The following is a 20,468-nucleotide window of genomic DNA, read 5'->3' on the forward strand; positions in this document are numbered from 1 at the left end:
AATTTTAAATACCGTTTTTCATTAAGCTTATCACCGTTTCCACAGTCACTGTAGATGCGACTAATGTCAAATCTGTATTTGTCATCATTGCAGTGGCTCGAGAGGGTTAATGTGAAACATAATCAGAGCCTCACTTTAGTGTACGTGTACAGGTTGCTAGGCAACACTGGAGCCTACCAGAGGTGGTCTTCGTTCAGGTCAAGCTAACACCAATTGTGTGCAAATTTTCTTCGTCAACAATAACGAAGCAGGAAAATGCCGTTTAGTGCCGACGCAATGAAACCTCCGCTGCATGACCAAATAACGGAGATGCAGCGTAAAATCCAACTTCTGGGTAAGTTTGTTTACCAAGTAGTTAGTCTGAGTGTCGCTTTCAGTTCATGCTAAAGGACGTGTGCTTTGCTAGCTGCCATATGTAGATTATCATGTCTAGCCATTGTCAACCCCATAACTAAATGTATTAAAAACAGCAGCTAGCTGTGTTATTAATGAATAATAAGTCGGCATACCTTAATGTATTGTTAGTGTAACTATGAAATGTGTCCACCAGAGGGCGACAGAACTGCATACTATGAGAGTTCTCAGTCCACCATAAAGAAGAACAGAGATACCATCCGCCAGCTGAGGCAGGAGAACAAGAGGCTGTGCAGAAAACTGGCAGAAGTTAATTCTGTAAGTCCCATAAACAGAGGCAACGTTCCCAGTTTAGTTGCTTCTTCTCTGTCCTCAGATATCTTAGTCAAAGAAAACAGGCATAACATCACACAAGTCACAACATCATAACAAACTGACTTTCTTCAATCTTGTTCCCTTTTGGTGTCTTGCCTCCTAGGGTGATGAAAATATCATCAAAGTGGCCTTTCATAACAGGGGGTTGGAGAAGGATGCCTACCGCAACATGTCAGGGAAGGTGAGAGGAAGGACCATAAATACTGTACGATTCACGGTTCACAGCAGCATTGTTGTTCATTCTAATTATTAATATATAAGATCATTTATATAAGGTTCATATTAGTGGCCTATGAAATTATATTGTTGGACTATTTTCACCATAGGTGTTCCCACTGTTAACCCCTCAGCTGTTGTTGATAGCTAAGAAACTGAGAAAGTTCTCAGTTTTGTGTCTCACTAAAGCAGTCTTGTATAAAGTACTTGAAAGCAATACTTGAGTAAAAGTACAAGTATCTTACCAGAAAATGACTTTGGTAGAAGTTAAAGTCTCCTTTTAGAATAATACTTGAGTAAAATTCTTAAAGTATCTGATATTTACTGTACTTAAGTATCAAAAGTAATTTTCTGAAATCAAATGTACCTTAAGTATTAGAAGTAAAAGTAAAAGTAAAAAAACTTTGATTATGAACTTTATGGCCAAAGGTGTGTAACGTTATCTTCATCACCACTGTCGTCGAGGTGGTCATCGTCTGTTACCATGGCGGCAGAGCCTGCAGCAGGTGCTTCCATGACACTATCAGTTATTAACAACTGTAAATTTGTTTTAAATTTGTAAATTTGTTTGTTGTACATTTGTTCTTATATATATATATATATATATATATATATATATATATATATATATATATATATATATATATATATAGTTATATATAGTTATATATATTTATACTCTGTTCCTAATATATATGTTGTCTGTATAATATATGTTGTTTGTATATCTGGAGTTTGTAACAATAATAATTTCCCCCTGGGATTAACTGATTAACGATTAGACTGATTCTGATTCTGATTATGCTTCCTCCTCTTCTTCTTTAGTTTTTCCCTATGTTTTTTTTTTTTTTTTGCTGCTTGGCAACAAACAGGCATCACGTCACCAACTGGAATGGAGCGTGCATTATCTTGGCAACCTACGAGCAATGATTTGCCAAACCTGCTTTGTAACAAATATGTTCAGATTTTTTTTATTTGTAGTAATGAGTAACTAAGATGCTTAGGGAAAATGTAGTGGAGTAAAAATATACATTTTATTTAGGAAATGTAGAAGGAAAGTACAGATACGTGAAAATTCTACTTAAGTACAATAGTGAAGTATTTGTACTTTGTTACATTACAACACTGCACTAAAGTGACATAAATACAAGTTTGACACTGCTTGCAAGTATACAACTCTCTGTTTCCCCTCACTGTCTCTCTTGTGCACTCACACACACTCTCCCTGTCATTACTCTTTTCTCAGGCAGCCCTATCAACACTCGACCAGAGGGTGCTGTCCAAGATGAAGCGTCTCAATGCCCTTAAACACACCACCCAGACCCACCAGCGCCGCCTCGAAGAGCTGAAGATGGGATATCAGAGAATGAAACCAGAGGGCAGCAGTGGAGCACCGTCTGCCGATGCTCGCGCTCGGAAAAAAGAGGAAGATGCCATGGTGGTTACTTCTCAAGCTCATGGAGAAATGTGCAAAACATGAAAATCTATTTTTCTTTTTTTTTGTTCTAATATTCACTCTCATGAAGTACATGACAGAATAGTACACTCTTTAAACAATGTGTGTGTTTGTGTGTCTTCAGAAGCTGCGAGCGCTGGAGAACAGCCTGGAGAAGACCCAGTTTAAGTGCAAGGAGGCTGAGAACATCATGACTAACTATCAGAAACTCAAAAGTCACCTAGAGGTTTGTCCAACATACACGTGGTTAGCCTCTGAATAATGTTTTGTACTCAACGTCACTCGCTTGACATGTTGCAGGGGTATTGTCGGCACCACCTCCCATAATGATTTGTGTCGTTCTGCTGAGCTGCCCATTGTAGATGTTATTTTCCAACTCATGTGTACAAATATGGTAACTGTGCATTATCATGCGGTCTATGTGCATCAGCAGACGCCCTTATGAGAGTAAAAGTACTTGTACATCATCAGTGTTTTGTACAGCCTGCTAATAATTTTCATCCAGGTATCATGTAAAGAAAAAAATGGATGCTGTGATGCCTGTGCTAAGATTCTTTGTTGTTCCTTTGATATCCGATTCTGTGTTCGTGATATGTAAACAGATATTCCCAGTACTTGACAATGCACTTAAATCTCCTTACAGTTACATTTTTATATTTGGTTAATGGTTTTATCCAGTGCAACTGAAGTGCATTAATAGATCAAGCTTTCAGGCTTTCATTTCTAGATCACAACCTACTGTAATGATCAGCCAGTAATATTTCATGAGGTGGTCCAGGTCACAGTGTTGCAACAGTCCTCTTGTGATCTTATGCTTTCGATGTTCTAAAACACTCGCTGCTCTTTACATACATATTTCTTGTCCTTTCTCTTTCTACCCCTCACTTTTCCACTGTCACCACTTCAGGAAGAAAGTCTGACTTTCCATGGCCAGTTGGACAGTCTGGAGGCAGAAATCCTGAAGCACAGAGTGGAGCTTCACAACATGCAGGTCATGAACAACAACGCCCAGCTCTCTAAAGACGCTGCTAAGGTGACCTGCAACCTCCTCTGCTATGAGCTCGCAACACGCATGTTTCTAATAAAGGCGTCACTAGGATGATTCACTCATCATTACTATCACTATTAATAGAAGTCATATGAGTCACAAGTAAAGCAGCTGCAATGGCTTTTTCAGTGTTTGTTCACCTGTGTTTTTAATGTTGCTGCATATACCGGTATACAACTTTCAAACACAGATACATTAGCCTACCTTATCACTATACTGTGCATTGTGCAAACAGCATTTTTGTTCCCCCAAAACAAAGTTACACTCTTTTTTCCCTTTCGTCTTCCTGCCAGGTTGAATTACAGCAGCAGGAGGAACTGCTCTACAAGGAGCGCAAGGAGAGAGAGCGTATTATAGCAAGCTACAGGAAAAAGGTTGACGAGCGCAAGGCCCAGGCTGAAAAAGTCGATAGAAGGGTGAGATACACATGATGGTATATACATGTACACTTCAGGAATGTTACTGTAGGTTTATTTTGATCACCTGCTTTCTCATTGACCACGTGCAAACGATATAACATGACATCAAGAAACATGACCACAGAAGAGCCCACAACACTCCAGTCCAAAAGCACAAACATATAAATATACATAGTTTCATTCAAAACAGAGACAATCTGTAGAGTGAAATGATTAACAAATGTTTTGAGTTCTAATAACCTCCGCCACCTTTAGGCTCAAAGAACAACTATGCAGCCAGACGAGCTGAGCAGTGAGGCCCAGCGCAGCACCCCCAGGATGACAGGGGAAGAGGAGAAGGCCATCTCCTCCTTTGAGGAGGCCTTCCGACGCATCAAGGAGGCCACCGGAGTCACAGATATACAGGTATGGATGTGGAAAGGGAAGGATTGGCTGTACCAGCTGTGTATTCTCACACACACGCTGTACATTATGTTTACATGTATGTTTTTTTTTCTTCACGTGTGTAGGAGATAGTGGAGCGCTTTATCTCACAGAGGGAGACCCACCAACATCTGGAGAAGCTGAGGGAAGAGAACGAGAAGGTGCTGCAGCAGCTGAAGGAGCAGAAGGAGCTTCTGAACCAACAGTTCCAGGATATGAAATATTCTGGAGAGGCTAAACTCTCCAGGTGAGACACTCAGACAGTAGTAGAGGATTAAAGGCGTTGTGTATGCAGCTGTGTAAGGTTTATTCTCAAGCCTTTACTCTTTCTCTGTGTGTTTTGTTAGTGACCAACAGATGCTGGAGGAGTGTGAGCAGCAACTGCAGGCTCAACAGCAGAAGTGTGATGCAGGTAAAGAGCGCCTGGAGTGGCTCGTGAAAGCCCTCGGTACTGTCCGAGCCGGAGTGGAGCATCTCGCAGACAAACTTCAACACATCACACTAGTAAATACAACTTCAACCATCATGACTGTGGGTTTAACCTCCAGGATTTAATCATCTGTCATATTCCTAATATGTTTTTTCGTTCATTTTCTTTCCCCCGTCAACCCATACGTCTTTAGTTTGAATTCTTTTTCCTATCAAGACTTTTGGTGACAATCCAGCGTATGTGTGTTCACCCTTCTTCCATTTCTCTCCAGAGTGAGGACACAGTGGCTGATGTGTCTCCAGACTCAGATGAGTTTGTGGTGGAGCTGATGACCCAGTGTGAGCTGAAGTTGCAGTTACTGCACGAGGAGCTTCACGGAAAGGATTTGGCTGCTATAATGAAGGAGATGGAGGAAGAGGAGGTGAGTTGAATCTGATTGGTCGAGTCGTGTCTATCGTCGACTGATTGTTCATCTCCATTTTTAGGGGGGGGGGTTTGATCCTTACTCTCATTTGCGACATTGGCTTCCATTTTCTCCAGGCCAAAGACAAAAAGAGCTAAAACAGTCCCGACGTCAAGAGTTGTCAGTTGTATTTTTTTGCCCCGTGTTTAAGCGTTATGTATCTATAGAAAAATAATAACAAAAACAACAACATTATTGGCCGAGATACATGATGTAACTATCAAACTGGAAAGCATCTCTACATTTGCAGCTTTTTAAGGAGCTGATCATTTCGTTCACTTGTTCGTCTCTACCAGCTCGAAAAAAACCTGGCCTGTAGCATCTAAAGGAACAATATCAAGTTTCCTTTTTGTAAATTTGTTTCCTAGCTCATATATACAGACTCAAGAAAAAAAAAACGTATTTATTTATTATTTATAAGTCCTACTTGTGAGATTATTAATGTTTTTCAAGATAAATTTACTGTTGCCTTTTCCCTCATTCAATATATTGAGATAAAAAAGAGATTTAGCTCATCTTACCTCTTGGATAACTTTGTTCCTTAAACCTTTATAAATCAGCGTGTCAGTGTCTCTTCTAGTTTTATGTCGTAACATCGTTCCCTCACAGAATTGATTCTGTGAGTAAAGTGTTACAACCATCGTCCCAGTTCATGCGGTTTATTTCACTGAAATTAACTGAACGGAAGGATCTTTGGCTTAGTTGTTGTGTTCCTGAATCTACTTTTTGTCAGTTTTCGCACAAATAGTGTTAAGTTATGATCTGATAAGCCAGTGATTAAATTATATCTTCTAGTTTTTCTTTCTGGTTTGTTAGTAAATATCAGATCAATTTGTGTACTGGAACGTTTTTCAATCCTTGTTGGACCTACTACTAATTGTTTTATGTGAAATTTCTCTGTGATCAGTATTAGTTTTTTCTTCTTAGATTTATCCTCCCAGTTCACATTATACTCACCCATAAGAATGAATTATTTGCTGAGATTGCACTTCATTGCATTGCATCTTTCTTCTGTGAGTTGATCAAAGACAGTGGCCTCAGCAGAAGCAAGCCTATAAACACCTAAAATGGGAAATTACATTTGTTGGGACAAGATTCACTTTATCCCGACATATTCTAATGTGTTATCCGCTTTGAAAACCAACCGGCATTGTCCTGCTGATGGAAGCATATTATCTTACAGACATGGTGCAGGTCACTGTGAAAGCCAACACCTGTGACAAATCTCGCCTTTATTTAATGGGTGAATCATGTTGCCACTAGAGATGCACAATCATGCTTTGTCCCAGAAACATGTGAAACCTTCCCTGCTTGTAGACATCGACAACCCCAACTATGTCTGCTATGTTCAGCATCTCAGAAATGCTTGTGCCTATTTGCATAAATGCTTTGAAGTTGAGGAGCCAGCTCTTAGGTGAATCATCACTCCATTCATCAACGCTTATCCGGAATCACAGTGGTTTTAAATATAGGTTCTGTTTTGGGTTAGGATATTGAAACCTGTTTTGCATTCTTACAGAGGTATTCCTTGTAAACATACATGGGAGGTTAGTGTACAGTTTTAATGACAGGTGTGTGGCAAATTCAAGAGATAATTAGATCAACCACAAAATACTGGCCTCATTAACAGAGACTCTCTGCTCTTATTGGCTGAGATGCATGATGTGACTCAGGGCTCGACATTAACTTTTTGAGGCACTTGTCGTTTGGACAAGTACATTTACGTTTCACTTGTCCATGCACAAAAGTCACTTGTCCGGGTAAAGATTTATAATTTTATAATTATTATTTTTTTTGTGAGTGTTTTGCTAATGCTGAATTCAAACAAACTATTGAAAGCTGGTTTGAAAGAGGCTGATTTACCAAGGGATCCTTTAAAAAGTTTGGCTCCTTTACAGTTTAATATTAGCTGATATTTAACTACGTACATTTAACCGATACAAATGCTGCTAATGCTTGCTAGGTACACAACTGCTGACGCCAGCTAGCTAACGTCACTTACTTGTCAGCCAAGTTGGGTTGCCCCCAGCAGACGCCACAGAACATTACTCCTTCTTCATAACGCACCCAGTCAAATTCATCTCTCCAGCTGTTCACAAATTTCTTCCCTTTTTAACTCGTGTGGTGCTGTTGTTGTTCCACTCCAGTCTCCACCACTGTTCTTCTGAGGCAGTTAAAATGTATGTTTAAACTGCGGACGATTATTACTTGGACTGACTGATGATTGGCCAATCAAAGCATTCTGAGTTGGACGCTGATTCGACGGCATGTGGGGAAAAAAATGTATTTGTTTCAAATCGGTAAAATAAAATAAAACGTAATGAGTGGCACATAACGTGAAGTAACATGGCATTTTATTTTGTTTGAGTTTTAACTTGTCCAGTGGTAAGTAAATTTATCTTCCATTTGCCCTACAAAAAAAATCCACTTGTCCCGGACAAGCGGACAAGCCTTAATGTCGAGCCCTGTGACTATTGCTTTGCTGTTGTTTGAGGATAGTGGACAGCGCTGTTTGTTGTGTGTAGGGGGTGTGAGTGTGTATGTGTGGCACTGTCCATACTGAAACAGAGTGGAGGACATCGATCGATAGACAGACAGACAGAACACATCTCTTAGTTCGGTTTCTTAGCCTGCTTGCTTGTGAATTGAACGCGATTGTAGCAATCCACAGACAGAAGAGAAATGACGGGGAAGTGAAGGGTGTTTCAGGTGACTTGCTTTATGAAGGTTGTGTGACTAACATAATATCTCTTTTAATAATAAATGCAGTTTGGCAAAGGGCATGTTGTGGCTCTTGTTTAAGCCTACATTGCACGGGGCGACAAATAAACGCTGCATGGCTGATCATGTATGCATGCGTGCTGATGTGCTTGCATAGCTTATCTGAATGGAAAGGCAGCCATTAGAGCCACCTGAAGTGTTTGTTTCTTGATTACTAACGCTCGGCAGCACCTTCTCTGTTTGAGAACAAAGGATATCAAAGTGTACCATAGGAAACACTTTACAGTCTGTAGGCCGTTTTACTAATGATATTGACTTTTTTACTCTCAGATGCATTTTTAGAAAGCATAATCTTTGTAACTGACGTCACCCTGAGCTGATCATTTACATTTTTTTTTAAATCAGTGCAGCCTTGTTTGCATGACCGGTACTGTTAGAAACTGCTTGGCTGTCCTGGTCAAACAGCTTGCACCTATACCATAAAGAAGTACAGTACATCCATTCTGGGTTAGATCCACCTGCTGCTCATCATACCTGTTACATGATAAGAACTTAGACACAGACATCACTCACTAGTACTCAGTGTTAATACTTATCATACACCATAATAGCTGAACACCACTAGGCCTATGTAAATGACCATGTATACTGATTAAAAAAAATGATAAAACAAAGGTTAGTGGTTTGTTTGATAGATTCTCTAGATATAAATCTGTCCTACAACTTCAACTGGCTCTTTTAAAGTTTTTGTTTCTAAACTGGCCTCACACTAATTTAATTTCCTTTAAATAAATGTGAAATTCTGTTTATATTACAAGGCTTGAAAAATCAATAGGCTAAACGTGAAAAATATTAACAAAGAATATTATTTTTCAGTTTTGCGATATTTCGTGCATGAACAGACCTACATACGCTCAGATTTCATGGAAATAGGGGATTTTGAAGAATAATATTGAATAGTATAAGCTACGTTGGCAAACGTAGAAAATAAATGTTGACTGGTGGTAATCATTTATTTTCTTCTTTTTGTTTCTCTGAGCAGTTCTATGTCAGGATTGAGGGGAAACTGCCAGCTTACAACACCCGCGTCAAGCTGCCTGACGACCAAAGACTGGACCTCTTCAATGACGGTGAGTTGGGAGCCACACACACACACACACACACACACAGAGTGCATTTCACTACCCTAACCTTAACCATCACAACTAAATGCCTAACCTTAACCCTTACCCTCATCCTAACCATAACCTAATTCTAACCCTAATCCTAAAACCAAGTCTTAACCCTCAAACAGCCCTTTAACCTTGTGGGGTCCAGCATTTTGGCCCCATAAAGCTGTCCGGACCCCACAAGTATACTGGACTCCCAGGTTTTTGGACCCCACGAACATAGTTAAAGAAGAACACACACACACACACACACACACACACACACACACACACACACAACCACACAGTCTAAACTGTCACTGTTTGCGTCTCAGAGGACGACAGTGAAGAGGACGAGGCTGACATCATCTCACGTGAGGCACTGAAGCGCCAGTCTCTGATGATCATCGACTCCAATAACAAGAAGAAGCCCTGGAAGAAGAAGAAGGGCAAATTCTGAAACAACACCACAGTCTCAAGATTCAAGAAAAATTAGGAACCATCCTAGATTTTCTTTGCTATTTTAGCCATTAAATGTTTCATCTCTACAATTATTATGTGTTGCTACAAAGATTTTAAGTCTTAGCTGAAAATACAAATGAAAATGTATTTTTAGACATGTTGAAAGATGAATTTAACAGCTCTCAGGTGATTCATATTAATGTTTGTTTCTTTAAAGCTGGTTACTTGTAGAAGTGGATGTGTTGTGACAACAGTAATGTTCTCTGTCAGGTGTCAATGTTGATTCAACAGTTGTTTCTCTGCCTCTTTTTTTCCACTTTTTCAGAATTCCACCCTCTGCCTCATGGGAAGCCAATAAAAATTGCTTTCACTTTTGATCGTATATTGTATTTTCTTTCACCATAAATGTCTGTACGTCGGCAAAACTTGTGTCCGGAGGTTTTCTCTGTCATTGTCCTGCTGATCAAAACCTACTCATTGTGAATGTCGTGGGTTTTATCTTACAGACATGGTGCAGGTCACTGAAAGCCAACACCTGCCTTTATTTGATGGTGAATCACGTTGACACTTAGACGCACATGCATGCTTTGTCCCTGTGTAAAACTTCGCCTGCTTGTAGACATGCAGCGCCACCTACTTCTGCTATGATCAGAATCTCAGAAATGGTTGTGCCTCTTGGGTGTTAGGTGGAACATGTTGATTGAGTTATTGGCAGAACAATACAACAATTATAGATATGGTGTCATTGTTGTTAATGTGCTTGTTTCTATGTGTCTATATACCTGTCTTTATATTATCTGTTGATGTATTTGTCCGTGTATATTGCCACGTGCAGAGTGTGAAAACAAATTTCCCCTGGGACAATATCTATCTATATATCTATCTATCTATGTATGTATGTATCTACCTATCTTTATATCTATTTGTCTATCTATCTATCTTTCTATCTATATATCTATCTATTTGTCTATCTATCTATCTATCTATCTATCTATCAACTATCTATTTATCCATCTATCATCTATCTATCAATAATACTTTGTGCCAAAATGTCAGGATGTAACCTTATGGTGTACACTGTTTTTAATTGTCTAGCTAATAACCAACATTAACAGTAACCGCAGTAACCAACAGTTACCGTAAAGATAGAGTAGTGTACACAGTGTACATGGTGTAACCAGACAGACAACCAGGGGCAAGGCCAGGGGAAAAACTGCAATGGCCATTTTCAAATGGGTCCCTTAACCTTTCACTTCAAGATATCTAAATGAAAATGGATTCGATGAACCAAAATAATATTCCTGTGTAATGATGTTAGTTGCCATAGTAGACATTTCATTCTAGTGAGACCATTTTCTGAAACTTGTGTCAATGTATAAAATGGCCTCTAGAATAATCACAGCCTCATGCAACTTTACAAACACAAACTAGAGACCTAGAACAATCAGAGGATGTTGTTATTGACAAGATTATTATGGGATGGATTCAAATGTAGCAGATCTGTCAGCTAAACATTCAGTCTGTGAACTCCATTTCAGCATAGTATAACACAGCCCTAGTGCCCATTGGGATGGGTGATGGATCAAAGGAATACAGTAGAAAAACACAGATAGATCCGCACACCAAATAGCTTCTGTTAGAAGACTTTTAATGCTTTAAATAGTGATGCTTCGAGCCAGACTTACTTAAAGCATTAACATCCGTCTAATGGCAGCTATTAGGTGTGCAGATCTATCTGTGTTTTCCCCATTTCTTCACCATGATAGCTGCCTCCAATAGGAACAAACTCATACACAGAAGTTGACAAAGAAAAATAAAGTTTCACGTAAAAGAAGGGAATTGGATTGGATTGGATTAGATCAGTCACATACTCGTGACACACTCGTCCCAAGTTCTCACAAAAGATAAGAAAATAAGAAAACACTCTCAATAAGGGATAAAAATATAAAATTAAACAAAACAAACTATAAATAGCACATAACAGAAAAACGGTGTATGCATAGAAAGTAATACATTTTTATTTTCATAGTGATCCTGACCTGCCCAATACTGTAATACCAAACAAAGACTGTTGTGTCTATGCTACTTTACAGGTTTAACTATTGTAGTTGTTACTCATCACACAAATAGCACATCAAATATGAAACATTATACAAAAATAAAGTTTGATTGAATGTCCCACAGCCTGGAGAGAACCTCCGTCATGTTGGACACTGATTGGCTAATATACAAGCTGGCCAGAGAAGCCCCAGGACCTTTTGTGTATGTGTGTGTGTGTGTGTGTGTGTGTGTGTGTGTGTGTGTGTGTGTGTGTGTGTTCTTGTTTAACTACATTCGTGGGGTCCAAAATCCGGGAATACAGTATAGCTTTGTGGGGCCAAAATGCTGGACCCCACAAGGTTGAAGGGCTGTTTGAGGGTTAAGACTTGGTTTTAGGATAAGGGTTAGAATTAGGTTATGGTAAGGGTTAAGGTTAGGCATTTAGTGGTGATGGTTAAGGTTAGGGTAAGGGGCTAGGGAATGCATTATGTCAATGACGGGTCCCCACAAAGATAGTGAGACGCACTATGTGTGTGTGTGTGTGTGTGTGTGTGTGTGTGTGTGTGTGTGTGTGTGTGTGTGTGTGTGTGTGTGTGTGTGTGTGTGTGTGTGTGTGTGGCTCCCAACTCACCGTCATTGAAGAGGTCCAGTCTTTGGTCGTCAGGCAGCTTGACGCGGGTGTTGTAAGCTGGCAGTTTCCCCTCAATCCTGACATAGAACTGCTCAGAGAAACAAAAAGAAGAAAATAAATGATTACCACCAGTCAACATTTATTTTCTACGTTTGCCAACGTAGCTTATACTATTCAATATTATTCTTCAAAATCCCCTATTTCCATGAAATCTGAGCGTATGTAGGTCTGTTCATGCACGAAATATCGCAAAACTGATAAATAATATTATTTGTTAATATTTTTCACGTGTAGCCTATTGATTTTTCAAGCCTTGTAATATAAACAGAATTTCACATTTATTTAAAGGAAATTAAATTAGTGTGAGGCCAGTTTAGATATCTATAGATATATAACTATTCTATAGATATCTATGCGTGTTTATCTGTAGCAAGTTATTTTATTAGTGTGTGTGTTTTTTCTTTTAGCTGATCGACCAATCAGTTGGAGGAGGCGGGCCTGCACGTCCTGGTGCAGATTTTGAATCGCTGCCAGCAGCGTGAGTGGGTTTCCTCAACATCTTCAGCCACCCACCGGCCTCCAATTCAACATGTATCAGCAGTCTGTAGAGGTTTTAAATGGCGAATTTGTCACGTTTTTATAGGCGCACCCTGTCCGAACAGTGTACTGTTACCCAACCTCAGGTAAGAAACATTTCAGCTCTTAACAGCTTTCAGCAAACTCTTTGATATCATCAGCCAGTCCAGTTCAAATTAGCTAACTATATACACACTGAAAGAAAATAATAATGTGGATGACTCTGCATTTCTGTGCAGATTCTGTAAGCAGAATCCAACCATCCATATGTGTGCTTCAGTGTTTGTATATACTGTAGTGATGGTGAAAAGGGCAGAGTTTGTGCTTTTATTCTAATGTGGTGGTTAGTGAACTGGAATCAAAATGGGACACAATTATATATTACTGTGTACAGCCAACAGAAGGAGGCCAATCCAACACACACCCACACACCCACCCACACATAAACATGCTCGCAGAGCATCATCCACCCACAAACACAAAGAACAATCAGTCCTCAGTGATGCATGCCAGAGTCTCTTCCATCCAAGTTTGACACTGACTGTCTCTACATGAATGTTGTGGCTGCCGGACAAACACAGCTCTGAACATAGTCCTCATCAGGACTCAGGAGACGCAGATTCACGACAAGCAAGATTATGGTAAAGTAACTATTTGTCTTTTATAGGGTTTTTAATTGTATTCAAAGTATGTTTTGAATGCTAAGATATCCAGATTTTGGTTGGGGATGCTGTAGAGGAAACATTGTTCTAAATAGCTACAGTTGTGAATTGTGTATGTTATTGAAAAATGTTGATTTTGTACCTTTTTGTTTTTAAAGAAATATTTAATGGTTATTGAACATTGAATTGAAAATCATATTCTGTACCTCATTGTAGTCTCATGTTCTCATGATGGGGGCCATTTTGAAGCCATTTGAGACTGTGTTAATGATAATATAAATAAAGTTATTATTACGTAAGCCTACACTTTTCCAGTATTGTCATCTCAGTAAAAACAATACCGACGGAGAGACAGTCCTCAATATGCTTTTGTTTTGGTAATGCAGATTCTTTCCAGGTGTAAAGCTGTAGAGAGGATTCCTCAATCAGTTCAGACAAAATGAATTTTTATATGTCAGTTTAGAGGTTTTCTGTGCCCTTTTTATTATGAAGGGAACTCGTTGAATTAAGATAATTTATGTCATTGGGCTGTGCTGCTCCTGATGAACTGAGTTAGGCTAATATACCTCAACCCTATTTCTGTCCCAGTATGGCAAATCAAATAACCATTTCTATGCTCAAATTAAACTACAACTAACCCAGTTTTTTTTTTTAGAACTGATCTTTGTTTAATACAATTTAAGAACAGTAGGTTTAAAAGTGTAACCAGCTGACCGGGACACTTCTTTGATGGTTGTGAAAAAAACAACAACATGAAATTACGAGAAAATGTTACAGCAAGGGACTATGCCTAATGTTTTCACTCTCCTCCCTGGCACAGATGAGGCAGCAGGTGTGGGAGAGATCTGACAAGTTGTGTGTGGGCCCGTAAGCGTGACACAGAGCACGAGATGAGGACCATTATTCCTGTGTTTGGAGGCGGTGATGGAGGGGAGTCCCGCGGCCTCCGCAGCAGGGTGGGCAGGATGAAGAATCTGCTTTGGCTCAGGCCGAGTCAGTGCGTGGACGTCCACATGGACACAGAGCCCGGCGTGTGGCTGACCAGCTTCCAGTTGTTGGACACTGATGGACAGTACGAGGTGAGTCAGAACCCGGATTCCCTGAACCCTAGATTATAAATGCGGGATTCATTCACCTGTCGTGTTCCTCTGCTGCAGTTTACTGTAACAGCTGCTCTTGGTGTCCTCAAACCTCGCTTTATTTAAAACTCTAATTTTGTTGTATGGGTGTCATGCATGGAAATAATGCAAAGAAGTCAAAGCAACACATAAATCTCCACTGTGAACACCCAGTTTATTGGGTAAACGGAGCATGATGGATAACACACACACACACACACACACACACACACACACACACACACACACACCAAACGTAGGAGGGTCTCTCAGATGTAGGAGGATTCATCATTCATCATCATAAGAATATTAAAATGTCTGAGGTATTCCACCTAGAGCTAGGAGGAGTTAATATAATATTCATATTGTAATATGATGTTAAACGTTGCCTGGTGATTTGGTATTGTTTTATGGCTGCATGAGACGCAACACATTCCAATGCCTGAGGCTATTTGGCTGGTTGGTAGTGTAGAGAAAACACAAATTTGATGTCTATGTCTGCATTAGTAATGAGTCCACGTCATCCACTCCAAGGGCTGCAAGTAATGATTATTTCCTTGTTGATTAATCTGTCAATTTTATTTCATATTAACTGTTCAATACATGGGCTATACATTTTAACAAAATAATAAAATAAAAAAAACCTCTGTCACAATTTCCAAGAGCCCAATGCATCATCTTCAAGTTCCTTGTTTTGTCCGACCAACGGTCCAAAACCCAGAGATATTAGATGAACAGTGATATAAAACAAAGAAAAGCAGCCAATCGTCACTTTTGCTACGCTAGAACCAGCAAATAATAATAATAGTCTAAGTAATAGTTTGGTCTATAAAATGAGAAAAGAAAGATGTTTACATTTGAGAAGCAGGAATCATTGAGATTTTACCAGTTTTTCCTTAAAATGATATCTAATCGATTTTAAGAATTACGATTAATGCATCGTCAAAATTGTTGTCGATTAATTTTCTGGTGATCAACTAATTAAAGGTAATTGCCCAATTGTTTCGCCTCCAAAGCAAATATTTGGCATTTTGCTTGATAATTGAGGGATTAATCAATTATCAAAATTAAGTTTGTTTGATTTCCTGGTCAAGTAATCGATTTATCGACGAATGGCTCCAACACTAACACGAGTAATGTGTGTGTAATGAGGCTGGGTGTTCTAAAGTATGCCACCTTTTAGTATAGTAGTGGCATTATTTTAAATGATTGACTGCTGAATGCTTGTTCATTTTGATTGACTCCTTCCTAGATTAGATTCCCTGTTGTATTGAGTTGTCCTCTGATAGAAGTGGTAGTATTTAGGCATCCTGAAATCCCGTGGGATCATTGGATCGGCGTTGCGCTCTGGGTTGCTCACTGTGGTGCTGGAGCTGAGTCTCTTGTGATTGTGAGGTCCCACGCGGGAGTGTCACTGTGCTCAGTGAATTATTAGTTGTAGTTGGACCACTGGCCATACACACATCTGTGACGGAACAGCTGTCATACATTCAGTTATTGTCTTCGTCAGGTTTCTCTCTGGGAACTTTTGCCGTTCCCATTCAGCTTAACATTTTTCTACTCAGGACGTCATCAACACCTGACATTTACTGACACTGCAGACACTCCAGGAAGTATATTGTGACCCTGTGGGTGTGCTGTGTATTTCCAGCTAAAATGAGCCTTTTAATAGTCTGAGGGTTTTGAGCACACAACTTTAACCAGCATGTTTCGGCACCATCTTGCATGCATGCTTCCGCTTGTTGCTTGCCTGTCACCTCATCACCCATTCATGTGTCTAATGAGTACTAATTGAGATCTCTCCTGGCACTTTCTCTGCTCTTTTGTTGAGCCTCTGTAGAGAGACTGGGTGACATCACAACATGGGAAAACATGGCAGAATGTTTGTAGCTTTTCAGTTCAGAGAGAGAGATAGACTCATTAGAGAAACAAAAAGTTCACTATTTTCGTTGAACTAGCGAGTAATGGACAGCCTGATTAAAGACGTCCCATCGGCTCAGCTTGTCATTGTAATGTGTTGCTGCTAGTCGATTTGTCTCTGGATGTAAGGAAATGCCCTGTTTTCACTACCGAAGGCTCTCTTCATTTGTACATTCCGTGCTTCCTTGAAGTCACAATGTTGAAGTCAGTGTTTAGGAGCAGAACAGACCTGTTTCATGTGCTAAGTCCACCACCACGCCCCTGACACCATGAGCAGGAACATAAAGAGGCGGTCGAGAAAAACTGTCCTGACTGGATTCTTTAGCGGCAGTGGCACTCAAATGCAAAGTTCCTAGCATTTCGATGTTGGCCTGAAACTACTCAGCAGACGGAACATTCCTTTTGCATCTTGCTTTGAATCTCTTCTGGAAAATGATCACTGGAGTTTGTTTTTTTTAAAGATTATTTTTTTGGGCTTTTCTGCCTTTAATGGGTAGGACAGCTAGGTGAGAAAGGGGGAAAGACATGCAGGAAATTGTCATAGGTCAGATTCAAACCCTGGACCTCTGTGTTGAGGCATAAGCCTCTCAGTATATGTGCATCTGCTCTACCCACTGAGCTAACCTGGCCACCACTGGAGTTTTCATAAAACCGGAAAAATATGTTTCCTGATGAATGTGGGGCAGGTTTAAAGCTGGCAAGCCTGCTCTTGATCCAGACAGAGAATTAATTAATTAAATTGAAATAAGTGAAAATTGATCTTTTTAATGTTTGAACGCTAAATGTAACAGTATTGCCTTTGCCATCCATTTCTGTGAGGAAAAAAGTTATTAGTCATTGTGTCTACGTTTTTAACTTTTATTTGCTGTAGTTCAAATTAATGACCTAGTATTTCTACAATGTGAGATCTGTATAATTCAGCATTTAAAAGACATTAAATTGAATCCAAAACCCATAAACTACAGACAATATATAGTTACTTAAATGTACAATATGTCATTTTCTGCCACTAGGGGTCTCTGAATCAAAACCATAACAAAAGACAGAGCAATGCTGTCATTGCAGTTAGTTTCTCACAGTTAGGATTCCTTCAGTGTTCATGGTTCAGGAGGTTTTTACTGACACTGTTCGGCTAGTCTTTGGAGGAGCTGCTGCTAACCTTTGCACGCTTGGGTGGCTGTGGCTCAGGTGGTAGAGCTCTCGCCTCCCTATCAGAAGGTTGGTGGTTCGATCCCTGGCCCTGCAGTCCGATGTCGAAGTGTCCTTGGGCAAGACACTAAACCCCGCATTGCTCCCAATGCTGCGCCATCGGAGTGTACTGTGTGTGTGAATTCTTATCTGATGAGCAGGTGGCACCTTGTATGGCAGTATCGCCCACAGTGTATGAATGTGTGAATGGTTAATGGTTCCTGTACTATGTTAAATCGATTTGAGTAGTCATTAAGACTAGAAGAGCGCTATAAATACAGTGTGTTTACGGTCCTCTTTTATCTCTGATAACTTAAAGGAACACGCCAACTTATTGGGACTTTAGCTTATTCACCGTATCCCCCAGAGTTAGATAAGTCCATACATACACTTCTCATCTCCGTGCGTGTCGTAACTCTGTCTGACGCCCCCACCACTAGCCTACCTTAGCACAGATCCTGGAGGTAACCGGCTCCAACTAGCCTACTGCTCCCAATAAGTGACAAAATAATGCCAACATTTTCCTATTTATATGTTGTGATTTGTATAGTCACAGCGTGTACAAATACATGAGACACAGCCATCTTCTAACCGTATACATACTGGGAACTATATAGAGAGGCGAAGTCCCTCCCCTTCCGGTGGACCACCATGGGACCTTAACTCGGAAAAAATATGAACGGTAGTGAATGGGGAAAGACAAATAATTTTTTTATCCCGTTTGAATTGAGCCATGAATTACACATATGATGTTCATCAGTTTAATAGATAATTTCACAAGTCAAGAAAGTCTCAATTTATTGTTCAACTGTTGAAGTAGGCTATAAGACTGTGAAAATACATAATTAGAAAGACTACACACTTCAAAGTCGCATGGATGACGTCTCGCTGTAACGTTACTCAAATGAGCAGCGGATCTTGCTTGTTCTTTTGCTTATCTGCTGAAAACACTTCCCTGGATAAAACACATCAGGTAAGATAACGTTACATATGTTGTGGAACAGAGCTAAGCTATCTAGCTAGCGAGCAAGTTTAGCATCAAGCTAGGTGACGTAAATTGTGTCAGACGAGAGATGTAGTTCACTGAGCGGTTTCACACAAAACTAAGTGGTCATATGACAAACCTAAAGCTAACTGAGACTTTCTTCGGTTTAAAAATGATCTTTTAAATTGATGAACATCATATTTGTAGTCCATGGCTCATTTCAAACCGGACCAAAAAATAATTATCATCTCTCCACTGACTCCCGTGCATATTTTTTCGAAAGATAGATCCCATGGACCGGAAGTAGAAGGGTGTGACTTTGGCTCTCTATTCTCAGAAGGCAAAGCACTGCTATTTGGGCGGAGTGATTTGCTCGCAGCACCTGAGAAGCCCCGTGGTGAGGAGCAGAGAGTAACAACAGTGCTTTTCAGGTGCTAACCACTCCGTCCAAGCAGCAGTGTTTCGCCTTTCTGAGAATATAGTTCCCAGTTTGTGGTTAGAAGATGGCTGTGTCTCATGTGACCTTGTTATTTGTACACACTGTGACAATACAAATCACAACATGTAATTAGGAAAATGTTGGCGTTAATTTGTCACTTATTGGGAGCAGTAGGCTAGCGGTGGGTGCGTCAGACAGAGTTACGACACGCACGGAGATGAGAAGGGTATGTATGGACTTATCTAACTCTGGGGGATACGGTGAATAAGCTAAAGTCCCAATAAGTCGGCGTGTTCCTTAAGATCCAGATGTTCAGGAGGTTTTTATCGGGAGACGAAGAAGTCTCCTCCTCTCTATAACAAACCGATCAGCTAGACTGGACACTGAATAAAGCAGTTTTACATAAAAAATTAGTGTTTCTCTGACACTGTTTGGCTCGAGCCGAGCTGCCGCTAGCTCAGCCTGTTTCTCTGATAACTTTAGATCCGATGACTAAAATCTTTCATCCGGTTAAAATGTATAGGAAAAACGACCAAGATCTAAAAATGTGGCTTAAAACTGGATACAAAATAATTTTATGACGGCTTCTGGCAGTCAACCACAATGCTTGATGCATGTGCAAGGAGATATGAGGCCATCGACGGGCGACAGCGAGCAAACAATGCGGACCGTGTCCTTGATTAAGATTACAGATCTTCTGGGTTTGCACGTTGTTGGAAATATTTGGGATAATGTAAGTACACAACTCAACAAAATATACAACATAGGTCTAATCCTTTTTAGACATTTAAATGCGGAACAGTTACATATTATATCTTTAACTGTAAATAATTTAGTAAGTAATGTAAATTATGCTTTTAATTAGCCACTAACTTTTTATTTTACTTATTCTTTTAGGCAGCCCACTGCTTGTAGTAACAGTGCCATGAGTATCAATAACAATTCTTTTCAGTCATAGCCTCATTTTTTAAAATCTGCATAACAATAGCTGGTGCTTTTCTCCCCCTTATCCTCATTGGCCAGTACATTTAGCACCGCCCACATATTTCTCATTAGCCACGCCCAATGCAAAACAGCCCCCACTTTGTCCTCCCACTCAAAGACTGATCCATCCACCGTCTCCCCCACGTCCACTGTCGCTGTTTGTCTACTACGTTCTGGGCACAATTCATCCTTAACTTTATCGTGCTGTGTGCCATTAATTCTCAAAAATGAACGATATAATTTAGACTGAAGTGAGCTGTCGCAGTACAGCGCTAATTCCTTAATTTCTGCCTGGGCTGCTAGCTTATCAGCTGCAGCAAAAGGAGTTTACTGACACAAGATTTTGGAAAAGTTTTCTTCGAGAGAGGACAAACATGGGAAAATGGCACTTATCGATGGTAGGTTAAATG

At 40.0% G+C, this 20,468-nt stretch overlaps 2 protein-coding genes across 8 annotated transcripts in view; both read left to right on the top strand.

The window, feature by feature from the left end:
- The first annotated feature begins 92 nt into the window (after window positions 1–92).
- ccdc151 (coiled-coil domain containing 151) lies at window positions 93–9,890 on the top strand. 3 transcript variants are annotated; one of them, XM_036000751.1, is made up of 14 exons: window positions 95–334; window positions 551–672; window positions 833–910; window positions 2,192–2,383; window positions 2,526–2,627; window positions 3,309–3,434; window positions 3,743–3,865; window positions 4,124–4,273; window positions 4,378–4,538; window positions 4,639–4,795; window positions 4,993–5,142; window positions 8,948–9,035; window positions 9,389–9,561; window positions 9,715–9,890. In XM_036000751.1, exons 1-13 carry the CDS (start codon window positions 256–258, stop codon window positions 9,511–9,513), a joined length of 1,653 nt encoding a protein of 550 aa, XP_035856644.1. In that variant the 5' UTR covers window positions 95–255; the 3' UTR covers window positions 9,514–9,561; window positions 9,715–9,890. The 3 variants fall into 3 exon arrangements, with proteins under 3 accessions (XP_031140287.1, XP_035856644.1, XP_031140286.1); XM_031284427.2 differs by having other exon boundaries at window positions 93–334; window positions 2,529–2,627; window positions 9,389–9,890; XM_031284426.2 differs by having other exon boundaries at window positions 9,389–9,890.
- Window positions 9,891–12,689: 2,799 nt separating this feature from the next.
- rgl3a (ral guanine nucleotide dissociation stimulator-like 3a) overlaps window positions 12,690–20,468 on the top strand; it is a 29,277-nt gene continuing 21,498 nt past the window's right edge. Inside the window, exons 1-3 of one of the 5 annotated variants that reach the window (XM_031284494.2) lie at window positions 12,690–12,869; window positions 13,344–13,403; window positions 14,245–14,503. In XM_031284494.2, the coding sequence (XP_031140354.1) occupies window positions 14,315–14,503 (189 nt within the window). In that variant the 5' untranslated portion in view covers window positions 12,690–12,869; window positions 13,344–13,403; window positions 14,245–14,314. Of the gene's footprint in view, window positions 12,870–13,227; window positions 13,404–14,242; window positions 14,504–20,161; window positions 20,457–20,468 lie in introns of those variants that run through there. The other 4 variants (XR_004102462.2, XM_036000755.1, XM_036000756.1 and 1 more) reach the window with 4 other exon arrangements.

Source organism: Sander lucioperca, chromosome 4, assembly GCF_008315115.2.
Source record: "Sander lucioperca isolate FBNREF2018 chromosome 4, SLUC_FBN_1.2, whole genome shotgun sequence".
Classification (NCBI taxonomy): Eukaryota; Metazoa; Chordata; class Actinopteri; order Perciformes; family Percidae; genus Sander; species Sander lucioperca.

Coding starts and splice junctions, on each gene's coding strand:
- ccdc151 (XM_031284426.2), top strand. CDS start 256: ATGCCGTTTAGTGCCGACGCAATGAAACCTCCGCTGCATGACCAAATA. Junction 2,628..3,308: donor AACTCAAAAGTCACCTAGAG/GTTTGTCCAACA, acceptor TCACCACTTCAG/GAAGAAAGTCTGACTTTCCA. Junction 3,435..3,742: donor TCTCTAAAGACGCTGCTAAG/GTGACCTGCAAC, acceptor TCTTCCTGCCAG/GTTGAATTACAGCAGCAGGA.